Source organism: Candida dubliniensis, chromosome 3 (genome assembly GCF_000026945.1).
Source record: "Candida dubliniensis CD36 chromosome 3, complete sequence".
NCBI lineage: Eukaryota > Fungi > Ascomycota > Pichiomycetes > Serinales > Debaryomycetaceae > Candida > Candida dubliniensis.
Genome location: NC_012862.1, coordinates 170,990 through 185,739, shown reverse-complemented (window position 1 = coordinate 185,739; position 14,750 = coordinate 170,990). Strand labels below are relative to the sequence as shown.

Here is a 14,750-nt window from a genome sequence, read left to right as displayed (position 1 = left end):
CCTCTCGTACCATATACTTTTGAATACATCTCAGTTGTAAACTCAGTCAATACAGATATAATATGACTATGAACCAACTGAAACAAAATCAAATCATTTCCATCTTAGTTATCAAATACTCATTTTGAGCTTGCCTGTTATATTGCTTCAGTTTTGTCATTGAAAAGGGATGGGCCGACAGATCATGTTCATCTCTTTAAATTTTTTTTAAAAACAGTAATCTAATCTACAACTCCATATGATTGAATTGAATTGGAGTGTTATTGATTATCTTCTTGGTTTTAAAATCATTGAATAGTTGAATTATTGAGTCTAGCCAAGCCTCTCAGTAGCTCTAGAAATATCACATGCCCTGGTGAACAAAATAAACATCACCATTTTTATCAATTAAGGTTTTCTTGTATTATAAAATAAAGAACAAACTTTTGGTGAAAAAAAACCAAGCTTAATCTTTCTGTAGTGATATGGAAAATGATAATCAATATCCGCCCCTCCTTGTTTTTTCTCCGTATTTCATAAACAAAATGGCTTGTAAAAAAATCTTTCCCCTGTCCATATAAATATCATAGAATTCACCCATTCACTTACACCACCCTTCCTTTTTTTTTTTTCTATATTGCCAGATTATTTTGTTAAATCAGAGACTATAGTCCTATATTAACCATGTCAGAGCGTCAAAAGGTTGCATTAGTTACTGGTGCCTCATCAGGTATCGGTTATGCCACAGCAATTGAGTTTGCTAAAAGAGGATACAAGGTCTTTGCTGGGGCACGAAGATTGGAACCAATGCAAAAATTGAAAGAGGACTATGGTGTGATCATCTTTAAATTAGATGTTAGTGATTTGGATAGTGTTAAGAATGCCAAAAAGTTTATTGAATCGGAAACTGGAGCTGACTATTTGGACTTTTTATACAATAATGCTGGTCAATCGTGTACTTTCCCTGCCACTGATGTTACTGATGCGCAGATGAAACAATGTTTTGAAGTTAATGTCTTTGGTGCTATTAGAACGGTTCGTGAATTGATTCCATTGATAATAAACGCTCAAGGTGTCATTGGTTTTACAGGGTCTGTTAGTGGAATTATCCCATTCCCATTTTCTTGTATATATTCTGCCTCTAAAGCCGCAATTCATCAATATGCGGCAACTTTGAGAGTAGAAATGAAACCATTTGGTGTTAAAGTCATCAACATTGTGACAGGTGGAGTCAAGACAGACATTGAAGATAAGAGAGATTTACCAGAGTCTTCTCTTTACAACGTGCCAGGTATCAAGGACGCTTTCAATGAAAGAAGACAGATGGCTGCTCGAAACAAACCAATGCCAGCAGAAGTTTACGCCAAAAAGGTCGTAACTGACTTTGAAAGTGCTAAATTGAACGGTGCTTTGAACATTTATCGTGGCACAATGAGTACCTTTTTGAGTTTCGTATTAACTTTTATTCCTAGATTTATAGTAGAGGCGGCTTTAGTTTCCAAGTTCAAGTTGAACAGTGTGTTCCAGTACTTACATGAAAAGTATCTGAAAGAGAAAGTTAATTAGCAAGATAGTATCAGTGAATGAACATCCTGAACTGTTTATTATTCGTGAAGTAAGTAGCACTAGTGTGTGTAGATGAAATGCTTAATGTATCACCTTTGTCACATGTTATATACTATAACAAGAGTCAATTCAAATGGAAGCTCCTCTTTTCGGCGATAATTTGTGGCCACCCCCTCATCCCGTTTGACTCCCCCCCCACCTTACAAACTAGGACCGCAAAATAAAACTTAGACCAACAGTACAAAACCAGCAGAAAAATGAAAACAAAAGCTGTAAGAAATACATGTGAATCTTTCACAACTAGTAATACCACATTTTCTTCTTTCATTAGCTAACAAAGTCCAGAGACATACCCACATATCCCAATGGCAACTCATCCTTCATTATGGTACCGGGATAAGGATAGTTTGAGAATTGGGGGTGTTGCTAGGTACACCATAGAATATACAAGGCTAGATCCCACCATTAAACGTATATATTTCCGTTTGAAAAACATTGAAAAGTCGAGTATCAGAGCAATCCATTTATTGAGTGGCCCTTTCATTTTGTACTGTCACGTAGTACCGTGCAATTATAATCCTCGTAAACCATTCCATCCTGAAAATGTTGAGAAAAATACAGAAATTGTGTTCGAGAATCAAATCAAACCAAATCAAGCTTTTAATGTGTCGCTTTTGTTAAATTCAAACTCATTAAAAGGACAGGATGAGAAAGGATACGATATTTTTGAATGGGAGATTGAGGTTGTTTCACAAATTGTAATCACTAAGAAAACAGAAGTTGTCTACGATTTTATGATAGGAGATGATTTACATTTGATGAAGAAACTCGGACAGAATATAATACAGCAAACTCTCACCAGCTTGGGAACAAAATCAGATATGAATGAAGGGATAAAGCCCGCAATTGTGGACAAAGTAATAGATGGAATCAACAGTGATTCCCATCAAATTTACAACACACAACTTAAAGTAAGCAAATTGACCACGGATGACATTTGGTCGAACGAACCAAAAGATCCCAAAAAGCCAGTCCATTTAGTTATTGTTACACACGGAATTTTCTCGAACTTGACTGCAGATATGCTATATATCAAGGATCAATTGGAGCTTAGAGTGAAGGAAAATATTTTGGTTAGGGGCTATAGGTATAATGCTGGACGTACTGAAAGAGGGGTCAAAAAATTGGGGACTAACGTTGCTAACTACATTACAGATTTAATTGAGAATTCGCTTTACCAGTATGATAAGATTTCATTTATTGGCCATTCGTTAGGAGGTGTGGTCCAGCTATATGCTATAAAGTACATTTTAATGACCAAAGGCCCAGATTATTTTGAGAAAATGAAAATTAAACCAATTAATTTTATTGGAATGGCCACACCATTTTTGGGAATTTTGAATGAAATGAACTTCTTGATATCGTGGGTGTTGGACATGGGAACCCTTGGTAAGACTGGTCGTGATTTAACCTTACTGAAACGATTGCCAGCATGGAGTGATATAAACATTGGGGAGTCTAAAAAAAGAGACTCATTCAAACCTGTTTTGGAAACTCTACCGGAAGATCCTTTACAAAAATTCTTGACCCAATTTGAACAATTGGTTGTTTATGCTAATGCTATGAATGATGGAATAGTACCATTGCGAACTTCTGCTTTGCTATACTTAGATTATGAAGCTTTAGGAGACGTCTCTGAGTTGAAAAAGAGTAAGCACATGCATGTTCACCCTGAGTTAGAAGAAGCAGACCATGAAATACAAGTTAACCGTAGTCGTGATACTGTACTGGAAGTTCCCGAAGAGGCAAATCAAATGGTTCAGGACATCCAGGATGCAGCAAAGGCTACCGATGTTTCCAAGCAAACGGATTCATCGGATACAGTGGACAGGAACCATGTTGTAAGCAAGTATAAGGAATTTTTGAACTTGAATTTTCTGGAACACAATTCCAGTAACCATAAGAACAAGCTAACCAAAAGACAACGAAAATACAAAAATTTTAGTGTGAGGGGTACCGATTATAATGTATTTAACGACGTCTTACCAGAAGATCACTCGTTTCAGTCAGACGAAACTAACTCAACTCAGGATTCTCAAACTATAGTTGTTCCACCAAGAGCGTCTGCTATAGAATCTGCAATCAATACCCTCATATGTCCGATTCCTTCCAATGAGTTTTTGATAAACCCTGAGCTGCGACTGCATGTTATTTTTCATGACAAATATTATCAATTTAATAAATCTCCTCAAGAAGGAGATAACCTCAACAAACACCTGAAGGTGGAATGGTTTGCATCAGTTTTGTTAAGATATCACAGTAAATGGAAATTGGAGAAGCAGAAACAGATAGCTGATAAATATCATAATGCATGTGGTTGGCGAAAAGTCTTGGTCAATCTACCTCCTGATGCACATAATAACATAGTGGTTCGGAGAAGATTTGCTAATGGATACGGTTGGGGTGTTGTAGATCATTTGTGTGATTTATTTAGAATTTCTGAAAATAAATTGTAACATACTGCTTAAGCTACTGTATTCTTTACACATTTCTCCCTTCTTTAATATATATATATATAAATAAAACATAGAATTTCTATAATGAATAGTTATGAACAGAAAGCTTTTGGAAATTCACAAAAACTTGTAAGATACACAATTATATAAGGTACTGTCAGTTCAAAACTTTTATTTTTCTTTTGTTCTTAATCCTTATTTCAAAAGTTGATTAAAGAACTAAAAACAAAGTTAAAAAAACAAAATAAATAAAAATAAAAAAAAGCCTCAGAAAAATTTGCTTCTGGTCAATTATTGACGAAAGGTTTCTGCTAAGAATTCTTCTTCTTCAGCAACATGCATGGCCTTAGAACCAGCTGCAACAGAAGCACTTGGGTCTCTACCAGCGTATCTCAATTTCAAGTCCTTGTATTTCTGAGTTTCACCCAAAACAGCTTCCACTCTTGGAGCAACAAAGTTATAAGCACCCATGTTCAATGGTTCTTCTTGGGTCCACACCAAGTCTTCAAGGTTTGGATATTCATTCAAGGCATCACGTAATTGAGCATATGGGAATGGATGCAATTGTTCAATCTTAATGAAAGCAGTTGATTTGTCATCTAAGGAAGCTCTCTTTTTGTGAAAAGCAGCATAAACTTGACCAGTCAATAACACAACTCTCTTCACTTCTGATTTGTCTCCTAAAACATCTTCAATGATCCATTGGAAGTGGGAATCACCAGTGAATTCTGACAAGTTTGATCTTGCTAATGGATGACGCAATAACGATTTAGAAAAGACCAAAATCAATGGCTTTCTGAATTGTCTATGCATTTGACGACGTAAAAGATGGAAAACGTTGGCTGGGGTGGTTGGATAGGCAACTTGCATGTTACAGTCTTGATGTTGACGTTCTAATTTTTCTGGTGATGGGAAGAAACGTTGGTCTTCATTACATAATTGTAAGTATCTTTCAAGTCTGGATGAAGAATGTTCTGGACCTTGACCATCATAACCGTGTGGCAATGACAAAACAACACCAGATCTTTGTTTCCATTTTGATTCAGCACCAGCAACAAACTGATCAATAACAACTTGGGCAGTGTTTGCGAAATCACCGAATTGAGCTTCCCACTCAACCAAAGCATCTGGGGAAGTTAAGGAGTAACCATATTCAAACCCTAAAACACCATATTCTGACAAAGAAGAATTGGAAATATTGAAAGCTCCTTGGTCTTCACTCAAATTGGACAATGGTGTCCACACAGATTCACTGTTTTGATCGTGCAAAACAGCATGTCTTTGAGAGAAAGTACCTCTTTCAACATCTTGACCCGATACTCTAACATGGTATCCTTCAAGAGCCAAAGAACCATAAGCAAGGGCTTCACCAGTAGCATAATCGATACCTTCACCGGTCTCAACACTCTTCTTTCTGGCATTCAAAATACGTTTCAAGTTTCTGTGGACTTCAAATCCTTCTGGAGTTTCGGAAATGGCATTACCAATTTTCTTTAAAGTAGCTTCATCAACAGCAGTTGGCAAGTGTGGTAAGACCTCAGTAGCCAATTCTTTTGGTGATTTGAAATCTTCCCAAGGAGTTGTCAACCATTCTCTAGAGGTAGGTTTATAGTCTTTGGCTTTCTTGAAGTTGTCTTCCAAAATATTCCAAACCCATTGTTTGTGTTCATTGATATCTTCAGCAGTAAAAGTACCTTCTTCAATTAATTGCTTTTCGTAAATGTCAATAACAGACTTCTTTTTGGCAATTTCTTGGTACATGAGTGGTTGGGTGAAAGATGGTTGATCAGTTTCGTTATGACCGTGCTTTCTGTAACCAACAACATCAATGATACAGTCGGTGTGGTAAGTGGCTCTCCATTCAGCGGCCAAATTGAAGACAAAAGTACAAGCTTCTACGTCGTCAGCATTAACATGGAAAATTGGAGCTTCAATGGCTTTGGCAATGTCAGATGGATACAAAGTTGATCTAGCAAATCTTGGATCAGTGGTGAAACCAATTTGATTGTTCACAATGACATGAATAGTACCACCAGTAGAATATGCTGGTAAGTTAGCAAAACCCATAGTTTCATAAACAACCCCTTGCCCAGCAAATGCGGCATCACCATGTAAAAGGACAGCCATGGCCTTTTTGAAAGAACCAATGTCTTGTTTGTATTGTTGAATTGCACGAGTTTTACCCAAGACAACACCATCTTCGGCTTCCAAATGCGATGGATTAGCAACAATAGACAAGTTGACGTGCTTACCAGAAGTTGTTGGTCTTGCGTAATTCATACCCAAATGATACTTCACATCACCTGAACCTTCATCGAATTCTTTGGAACCAGTGAATTCAGAAAAGATGGATTCGTTTGGTTTACGAACAAAATTGGACAACATATTCAATCTACCTCTATGTGGCATACCAATAACAACGTCTTCGACACCGTATTCAACGGAGGTATCAATTAAAGCCTTCATACCTGGGACAACGGCTTCGGCACCTTCCAAACCAAATCTCTTGTCATTTGGGAACTTGCTTGACAAGAAGGATTCGAAAGAGGTGGCCCAAATCAAACGATCCAAAATCTGTCTTTTTTGATCTGGAGAATATTTGAATGGTTGAGGAACCTCGATTCTGTCTCTTAACCAATCACATTGCTCCTTTGAGGGAATGTGTACGTACTCAACACCATAAGAGGAGCAGTAAGTTTTTTCACAAAAGTTAATGATTTCTTTCAAGGTCATACTCTTCTTACCACCTTGAGCAAATCTTGGTAAAATACCAGGACCCAAAGTAATTTCCTTAGCCAAATCCTGTTCGGTGAAACCATAGTAGTCTAAAGTCAATTCCTTTGGAACAGTAGTGTTGTCGCCAAAAGAAATTCCCAATGGATCAATTTTAGCCTTCTGATGACCTCTAACTTGGTAAGCACGAACTAACAATTGAACCTTCAAATGGGTAACAACATCTTCTGAAATTGGACTTTGGCCAGGATAGAATCCAGCGGCACCTCCTGAAACTGTTGGGACAATAGTTGGTGGAGCTTGGAAAGCCTTGGATGGTGGGATGTTATCATTTTCAATGTTCTTGAAGTAGGCATTCCATGAGGCGTGGACACTTGATGGATCTTGTCTCCAAGCTTCATACATTTCATCGACATAGTTGGAATTGGACCCTTGCAAGAATGAATCGGTAGCAAGATAACGTCTGCCAACAACGGAAGTTTTTAGAATAGTTAAGCGTGATTTCAAAAGCTGTGTACGAGGTACAGCACTTCTAAAAGCTCTAAGCATTTTTTTTTTTTATAAAATTTGTAGTTTATAGTCTCTCAGTGGATGACTGGCTAGCAACTTATCAGATAACCAGATCACAATTGTATAAAAGGAAAAGCAAAAAACAATAATTTCAGAAATAGAAAAAGGGAAAAAAAAATGAAAATAGAAGGAGAATCGGTCAAAAATTTTACTTTTATATTTGTTGTTCTATTATTTGTTGGAGTGAGAGAGAGAAGGGCAAAGAGTCTTATGTGCACAATGACAAAAAAAAAATAATAAAGTGCCCACGTCGCATCCCCACCAATTTTATTTGAAAAATCCCGGAGTTCGCTTTGACTATTGTCTTTAAGAAAGTACAAATATAAGAGCTTTACATTTGCCTTCAAGGGTAGAGATGAAGTCCAGAACGAAAAGGAATGATGAGTTTGAGCATGGTGTACTTTTTCTTTTTTGTTTAGACTAGAAAGACCAAATAGTACAAAAAAAATTCTTCCTGTCAACCCCGGAGAAATTCCACCAAATAACCGGTGCCAACCCACGGAAATCGCAACAGTCAAAAATTCTTGAGGCAATTTGACTGTTATGTTTTATTGCCGTGAGCTCCGATCCTTCTACCACCTTAAGATCACGGCTTTCGGTTTAATGATATTCTAGTCAAGTTGGATGTGCCACTATTATTAACTACTCTGGACAAGGTGGTAAAAGTTTGATAAAGAATAGAATATGTTTGCAAGTAGTTTGTTAGATGATAAGTCCGGGAACAAAACAGTTTTTTTTTTTTTTTTTGACTAGCTTTGATTGGTCCAGCACAGACCGAGAACTCTAAAAAAAGAAAAGAAAAGAAAAGAAAAAGTTGCATTAACCAAGGAAAAATGGAATTTTGCAACATGGTCATTATTATTTTTGAATGATTGCCACCTACATCTTCTTCGAGTGTGTCCTTGATCGCTTTTCATTCTGTTATATTAGAATATGCAAGTCACTAGGTCCTTCAGGGAACTTTGGAGACACTAGTCGTTGTACTCTATTATCTTTGCTGTACTTCTTCACGAAAATAGAAGCCACTGGAATGATTTCAGCTCGTCTGGTTTTAGGAAAGGTACTTTTAAAAAAGTTGATAACTTTCTGGTATGTTTTAGCGGTGAGTTTTGTTATTGAATAATTCATTTGAATACAGTATTTCTATTTTGCCACCAAAACCCATCTTTACAGATCAGCAAACCAACAAAAAGTGACACTTACTTCTACAAATTTGTTTCTAAGCCAATATTATTTGCAGAAATATTGCTTTTCGTCATGTATAGGTTGTATAATGAAACTAGTATATTGATTGCAAAAATGGTTGCTTCTGGCAACTCGTCACATTTTTGCAGTCTATTTTTCTCCTGAAATGACAAGACACGAAATCCAACTGTTTGAGTGGCCCAATCATAATCATAGCAGCAATTAAGAATAGGAAACAAGCATTGGCTTTTATTCTTAGCTTGACTAGTCGCACAAACTACCCTAAAGTCTCTGATCATGTACAGAATGGAGTCTGACTAACGAGAGGAACTAGTCCTATTCCTAGCAATCAATGCTTTGCATAATTGTACATCTCTATTTAATATACACTTGATAATATAAAAAAAATACACTTTATTAACCCAAGAAGAAAAGCAAAAAGTCCATTATATGTTGTGCTACAATATCCAAGATTGTCCTCTGATTCTTCTTGCCAACTGTATATCCTTTTGCATGATCGTCACTCTTTTAGCATGGATAGCACACAAATTTGTATCTTCCAATAAATGAATCAAAAACGATTCCAGAGCTTCCTGTAATGCCAATATAGCATTGCTCTGCCATCGCAAACCATAACTTGGACCGACAAAATCAAGACTTATTTCTCTCACTAATCTTGCAAAGGGCAATTTTCTGATTAATAAATCGGTTGATTTTTGATACTGTCTGATCTCCCTTAAGGCCTTTGTGCCTGGACGATATCTTTTCTTCACTCGAGGCACTGTTCGATTAATATCTGATCTTGCTGTTGTTGTTGTTCTTCGTGGTAGCGACGAAGCCAATGTGTCCACTACATCACCAGGTTGATTTCTGTATATTCCAAATTGTGAATATCGCGACGATGATGTAGCAGCTGGTACAATTGGGGATTGTTCGGTACGATATTGTGGTCGTTGTCGCTGTCTTTCAGCTTGTTGCTGTTGTTGTAGTCGCAATTCTCGTTGTCTTCTAAGTTCTTCTCTCTGTTGTCGTATTGCCTCTGCACTCGTTCCTTGACCAGTCTGTCTGCCACTACTTTGTCCTGAAAGTCTTGCCATTGTATTTATAGTTTATACATTCGATCTGCCGAACTCAATATTGTCTATTTTTTTAAGGGAAACCCTAACTCTAAATGAAAAATTCACGTATCTGTAACTGTTGTCTAAATGAAAATTGGTTAAATGTATACCCAATAACCCAATTGGTTCTTGTTTCTGTCAAATTGCGATGTCTGTAATATCGATAGTCCAAAACAAGAGAGATGTTGTTTTGTACATTATTTATTTCTTCGCATTTTTTTTTTTTTTGTATTGATTTTGACTTAATTTCAATATTTTTTCCTCTTTGGTTCAAGTAACAAGCCAGCCATTTTGTAATATACAGTACACGCGAAACTTACAACAAACTATGTCACGTGACTCATAAGACAACTTAGCAAGAAATTGATTAACGTATGTGGCTCTAATACTGTAAAAGATATAGTTGTTTTAATTCTATTGATAATTCTAATGACATGTTGGCAAGATTCTGTGATAGAAAAGAATATTTATATATTATTTGTTTCCTTCCGTTCTTCTTGTAAAAAATTTTAAAGAATGTTTAACGAAAATATCTGGAAAATAAAAAGAGCTGCTCTTCTGAGCAGTTGATGAGATTTTCAAATAAGCATTATCACCCAACTCCAAATATGTTCCTCATCACAAAGGTCAAGATATTTATGACGGTGAATGGCGATGACCATTCCAAAAAGTTTGACAGATGAGTGTTTCAACCTGATGACGTAAGGACTGGGTATCTTTATCTACCAATTATGAGTTTTTTTCCTCTGAATTAAGTATCCCGTGCGGCTTACTATTTTCCAAAAGGGGTTTGCTTAGTCCGAATTAGGCAACCAATAGAATGAAAAGATAACAATACAACAGATTGTCAACACATTAATTAGTGTGTGTGTTACCATTGTGAACTATCCACAACGCTGAATATAAAACTACCACACACAGAATTGCTCACAAGAATACTCCACTATTACAATTCTACCAAAGATGAAAAATACACTTGTAATTGAAATCTGATATTTATTTATAACTTACTATTGTTTACTTTGTTTTTCTTTTTAAACTTCTGGTTTTTAGGTGGAGTGGAAAAAACTAAATTGGTTCTCTTGCTTTTCCTTAACAAAGCAAAAACAGAACAATGTGAGTCTCTTTTGTTTTTGTTAGATTGCTTCCTCTTAGAAGAGGGGAGGGGAGATTATAATTTGAGCCACAAAGTTCGTGGAATACATATCACTAAAACTGCCTCCTACCAAAAAGTGTCACCGAACCCAATTTAATCTTGGATAATTACACGGTTATTCTTTCACTCTACAACAACACACCAGCTATGAGCATTTTTAATAATGATATTTGGATGCCACCTATATTTTCTCTCGTCTTGGCCCTACAACAAGGTTGTCTTGGACGCCCGCCCACTCCTTTTTTTTAGTTTTTTTTTTTTCTCTCTCCTTCTTTTGTTTGCTGTTTTCTCTCACACAGAATCGAAAAACTCATATAATCCACAAAAAAAAGTTCATCGAATTTCAAGTTGAGTAAAGAATCATTTTATCCAATACTTTATCAATATTTCTTTTTTTGTTGTTTTCTTTATTTTCTATTTTGATTTTTTTTTTTACTTTTCTTTTTTACTTATTGCTTATTTAGTTGAAAGATAAAAAGTTTTCCATTTCTTCAGCAATTGGAAAGGAAACAAAAAAAAAAAAATAAATATATTCATTCACCCAATATGTCACATTCGGCCTACAAAGCTTCTGGCAAGCCATTGTCAGCAGAAGCATTATATCATCAACGAGTAAAACAAGGTGTGTTCCAATCCCCAAGTGGAACAATTGTTGGGGTCAATTCAAATGCATCAGACACAGCTGCCTTGTTAGCAGCATCTTCCGATTTGAGTGTCCAGCCATCGTATGTCCGTTCGGTTGCACCAGAAGCACACACCGCTGCTTTAGCAGCTAAGCAACAAGAAATTAAAGCCTGGGAAAGAGGTCAAGAAGACCCAGATGCCGGTGCAGCAGCTGTAAATGCCAAAAGAACCAGTACATTCTCATCAACAACTCCTTCTACTACTGTCAAGGTTGGTATCCCTTCAATGAACTCAAATACTATTTACAAAGCGGCCAATGCCAACTCTACTAGCACCATGACATCAAGAATAAACCCAGAAAAAGATATTAGAAGATCCGGCATCCAATCAAAGCAAGGGGCCACATCATTGAACATTGATAAGATTAACAAGTTGGCCACTAAAAACTCTACCAAATCGTTGAGTTCCCGTTTTAATCCTGAGTTAGATTACAGATCTGGTTTGAAAAAACAAGCTCCAGCTGAATATTTGAATCAAGATGAAGAGGATTTGGCTGCTTCTGGTGCCGCTGCTTCTTTAAAGCATGGTGCTGGGCTTACTGATCAAGTTTCATCTCAAAAGAGAAGTCAGACATTTACAGCCGCTTCCGTAGTCAATGCTTCTTTGTTGAAGGCAGCTAATGAAAAAGCTGAATTAAGGTTGAACTCATTGAAATCCAACAATCCGGCAACTTTGAAAGCTCAAGCCCAATTGTACGCCAATGCCTTGGCAGTTGCACAAAAGAGGGCTGATGAAAGAGTGCAAAATAGAGCTGCTGGTTTGATCAGTTTGGGTGGTGGATTGACTATCAGTCAATCCGAATTAGACAAATTGGCTTCAACTTATGTTCAGCCAATTTTGGATGATATTGAAGGGAAAGCAGAAGCTAAGAGACAGATTGACATTGAAAAGAAACAAAAGGAATTGGAATTGCAACAATTGCATGAGAAAGCTAAAAAGGAGGAACAGGAAGCCAAAGAGAAGGAAAAGCGTGACATTGAAATTGCCAAGTTGGAAAGAAATGCACAAAACGATAAACGCAAAAAGGCTGAGGATGACAAATACGCTGAATACCAAGCAGGTAGAAATGAAGAAGTTGACACTAAGCTTCAAGAATATAAAGACGTTGAAGCTAAACATGCTGAAGAGAAAAAAGCTTTATTGGATGAAAAGAAAGAGAATCAAGATAGAATTGATGCTGAGGAAGCAGAAAAGATTGCTACCAGAAAGCAAGAGTTGGATGAATTACAAGCAGAAAAGGATGAAATTTTGAAACCAACTTTGGATGAATTAAAAGAAGAGTCAGCTAAATTAGAAGAAGTAACCAATGCAAGAGATGAATTGGCTAATGAGGTTAAGGCTTCAGAAGATTTGAATAAGGAATATGAAGAAAAGTTAGCTGAATTGGAAAGCAAATTGCAGGAAGCCAAGAATGATATTGAAAAATACACTACTGACTTGGAGGAGGCTACCGCTAAACATGAGTCTACTGATAAAGAAGTGGCTGAATTACAAGAATTGCACGATAAAGAAAAGGCCGATGCCGAAAAGGAACATGAAGACTTAGATGGTAAGTTGAATGAGTTGGAACAGCAAAAGGAACTGCACCTAGAAGACAAAGCTACCAAGAAGAAAGAGATTTTGGCTGCCATCGATGAGAAAGTTAAAGATGAACACAAGATAAACTCTGAATTACCAGAGCATTTGCGAGAAGAAGTTGATGAGCGAAAGATAAGAGACACTTCGTCATTATTCTCAGAAGAAGAACCAGAAATCAAACATGTTCCATTGATCAAAGAAAGTGAAACTGCTGATCCTGAAAAGAAAGCTTCGACTGTCGCTGAAGACTCCACTGTGACTAAAGCTGCTGATACTACCGCACCTATTGCCACTAAATCTGCTGCTACTGCTGCTGCTGCTACTGACTCTGCATCCAAAAGACCTGTGACACCATCTGCTGCACAATCACCAACCAAAAAGAAGTCATCATTTTCCAGAAGATTGAGTTCAATATTTAAGTACACAAATACTGAGGAGAAGTCAAAATCAAGCACTGGTTCATCCTCGGCAGTTAAGAAGGACACAAAACCTATCAAGAAGACTGCTGAAACTCCGGCGGAACCAAAGAAGACAAGTGAAACTGCTAAAGCTGCAGAAACTACAACAGCTCCAGCCACCAAACAAAATCAGCCTGCAGCAAAAGATGCTGAGAAAGAAGCAAAAAGTGTAAAGGATGGGGATGTATCAGAATTTGCAGACTTTGAAGATGACATTTCTTTGAATAGAAAGGAAAACAAAGGTGGTGTCTTCACTGAAGAAATTTAAAAAGATGACGCTTTTCCATGCTTCGAAGAAAGAAGAAAAAGTTGACTATGTTTTGATTTGCCGTTTTTATTTCCTGTTTTTTTTTTTTTTTTTTTTTTAATTCATTATTCGACTATTTTGCCTTGATAATTTTTTATTTGTTTGATTTTGTTGGGGTTCTATCCCCAAATTTTTTTTTATAACTTTATCAATTCTATTGATTATATATTGTTTATGTTTTAATATATTGCTCTACTATTTTAATGAAGAATGTAAATGAGTGAAAAAACAAAAACCTATTTTTAGGACACAAAAATTATTAGGCTCAACTAGAAGAGCAAAAAAAAAAATTCAATCAACATAAAAGGGACAAGTAAATGAACTCCCCCAAACAACACCAGCAAACTATACTAAGGAAGAAATGACAGACTTGCTTCATAAATTGAATTTCAAAATCGCTGATGCATCTCCTGAATATAAACAACGTCGTAAAATTCAAATGATACGTTTTTTCACGGCGTCGGCAGTGACTATCTTTGCCCTGAGGTTTGCCTATCGTGCAACTGTTTCTCGTCAATATATTCCTACATTATTCCAAGGCAACCATTCTCCTCCTTTGAGTTATAATTTTACTACTGATGCGGCTGTTGCTGTTGGAACGGGGACGTTATTATGTGGGTCAGTCACAGGGATGACTGTGTTTGGACTTTGTTGGATTTTAGATGTTAGCAATATACAAGAGTTTGGTTGGAGAATGAAAAGTATGTTGGGCGGATGGGAACTGGAAAAGAAACTAAGTGAAGCTCCTATGGATGAAGAGAGTTCGTATATTCAGGATAGTTTGAATGATATTCTTGATGGAAAGTATGATTTCGAAGAAGACACTGAAGAAGTACATACAGCAGAAATGAAAACAAAGTAAATAGGTTTTGATGGAATGATCTACATGTATATAGTCAA

At 36.6% G+C, this 14,750-nt stretch overlaps 6 protein-coding genes across 6 annotated transcripts; 4 read left to right on the top strand and 2 right to left on the bottom strand. All coding sequences in view use genetic code 12, as the record gives it.

Annotated features, from left to right (window-relative positions):
* Positions 1-663: 663 nt before the first annotated feature.
* On the top strand, positions 664-1,545 carry CD36_80820 (NADPH-dependent 1-acyl dihydroxyacetone phosphate reductase, putative; the record flags this gene model as incomplete). The annotated part of the gene is made up of 1 exon (XM_002418985.1): positions 664-1,545. The coding sequence occupies one exon, from the start codon at positions 664-666 to the stop codon at positions 1,543-1,545; it is 882 nt and encodes a 293-aa protein (XP_002419030.1).
* Positions 1,546-1,910: 365 nt separating this feature from the next.
* CD36_80810 (lipase, putative) lies at positions 1,911-4,061 on the top strand (the record flags this gene model as incomplete). The annotated part of the gene is made up of 1 exon (XM_002418984.1): positions 1,911-4,061. The coding sequence occupies one exon, from the start codon at positions 1,911-1,913 to the stop codon at positions 4,059-4,061; it is 2,151 nt and encodes a 716-aa protein (XP_002419029.1).
* Positions 4,062-4,352: 291 nt separating this feature from the next.
* Positions 4,353-7,343, bottom strand: CD36_80800 (2-oxoglutarate dehydrogenase E1 component, mitochondrial precursor, putative; the record flags this gene model as incomplete). Its single annotated transcript, XM_002418983.1, has 1 exon — positions 4,353-7,343. The coding sequence occupies one exon, from the start codon at positions 7,341-7,343 to the stop codon at positions 4,353-4,355; it is 2,991 nt and encodes a 996-aa protein (XP_002419028.1).
* A 1,664-nt stretch (positions 7,344-9,007) lies between these two features.
* CD36_80790 (chromosome segregation protein, putative) lies at positions 9,008-9,646 on the bottom strand (the record flags this gene model as incomplete). Its single annotated transcript, XM_002418982.1, has 1 exon — positions 9,008-9,646. One exon carries the CDS (start codon positions 9,644-9,646, stop codon positions 9,008-9,010), a length of 639 nt encoding a protein of 212 aa, XP_002419027.1.
* A 1,723-nt stretch (positions 9,647-11,369) lies between these two features.
* CD36_80780 (uncharacterized protein ymr031c homologue, putative) lies at positions 11,370-13,811 on the top strand (the record flags this gene model as incomplete). The annotated part of the gene is made up of 1 exon (XM_002418981.1): positions 11,370-13,811. One exon carries the CDS (start codon positions 11,370-11,372, stop codon positions 13,809-13,811), a length of 2,442 nt encoding a protein of 813 aa, XP_002419026.1.
* A 400-nt stretch (positions 13,812-14,211) lies between these two features.
* CD36_80770 (uncharacterized protein YER093C-A homologue, putative) lies at positions 14,212-14,712 on the top strand (the record flags this gene model as incomplete). Its single annotated transcript, XM_002418980.1, has 1 exon — positions 14,212-14,712. The coding sequence occupies one exon, from the start codon at positions 14,212-14,214 to the stop codon at positions 14,710-14,712; it is 501 nt and encodes a 166-aa protein (XP_002419025.1).
* Between the last annotated feature and the right edge of the window lie 38 nt (positions 14,713-14,750).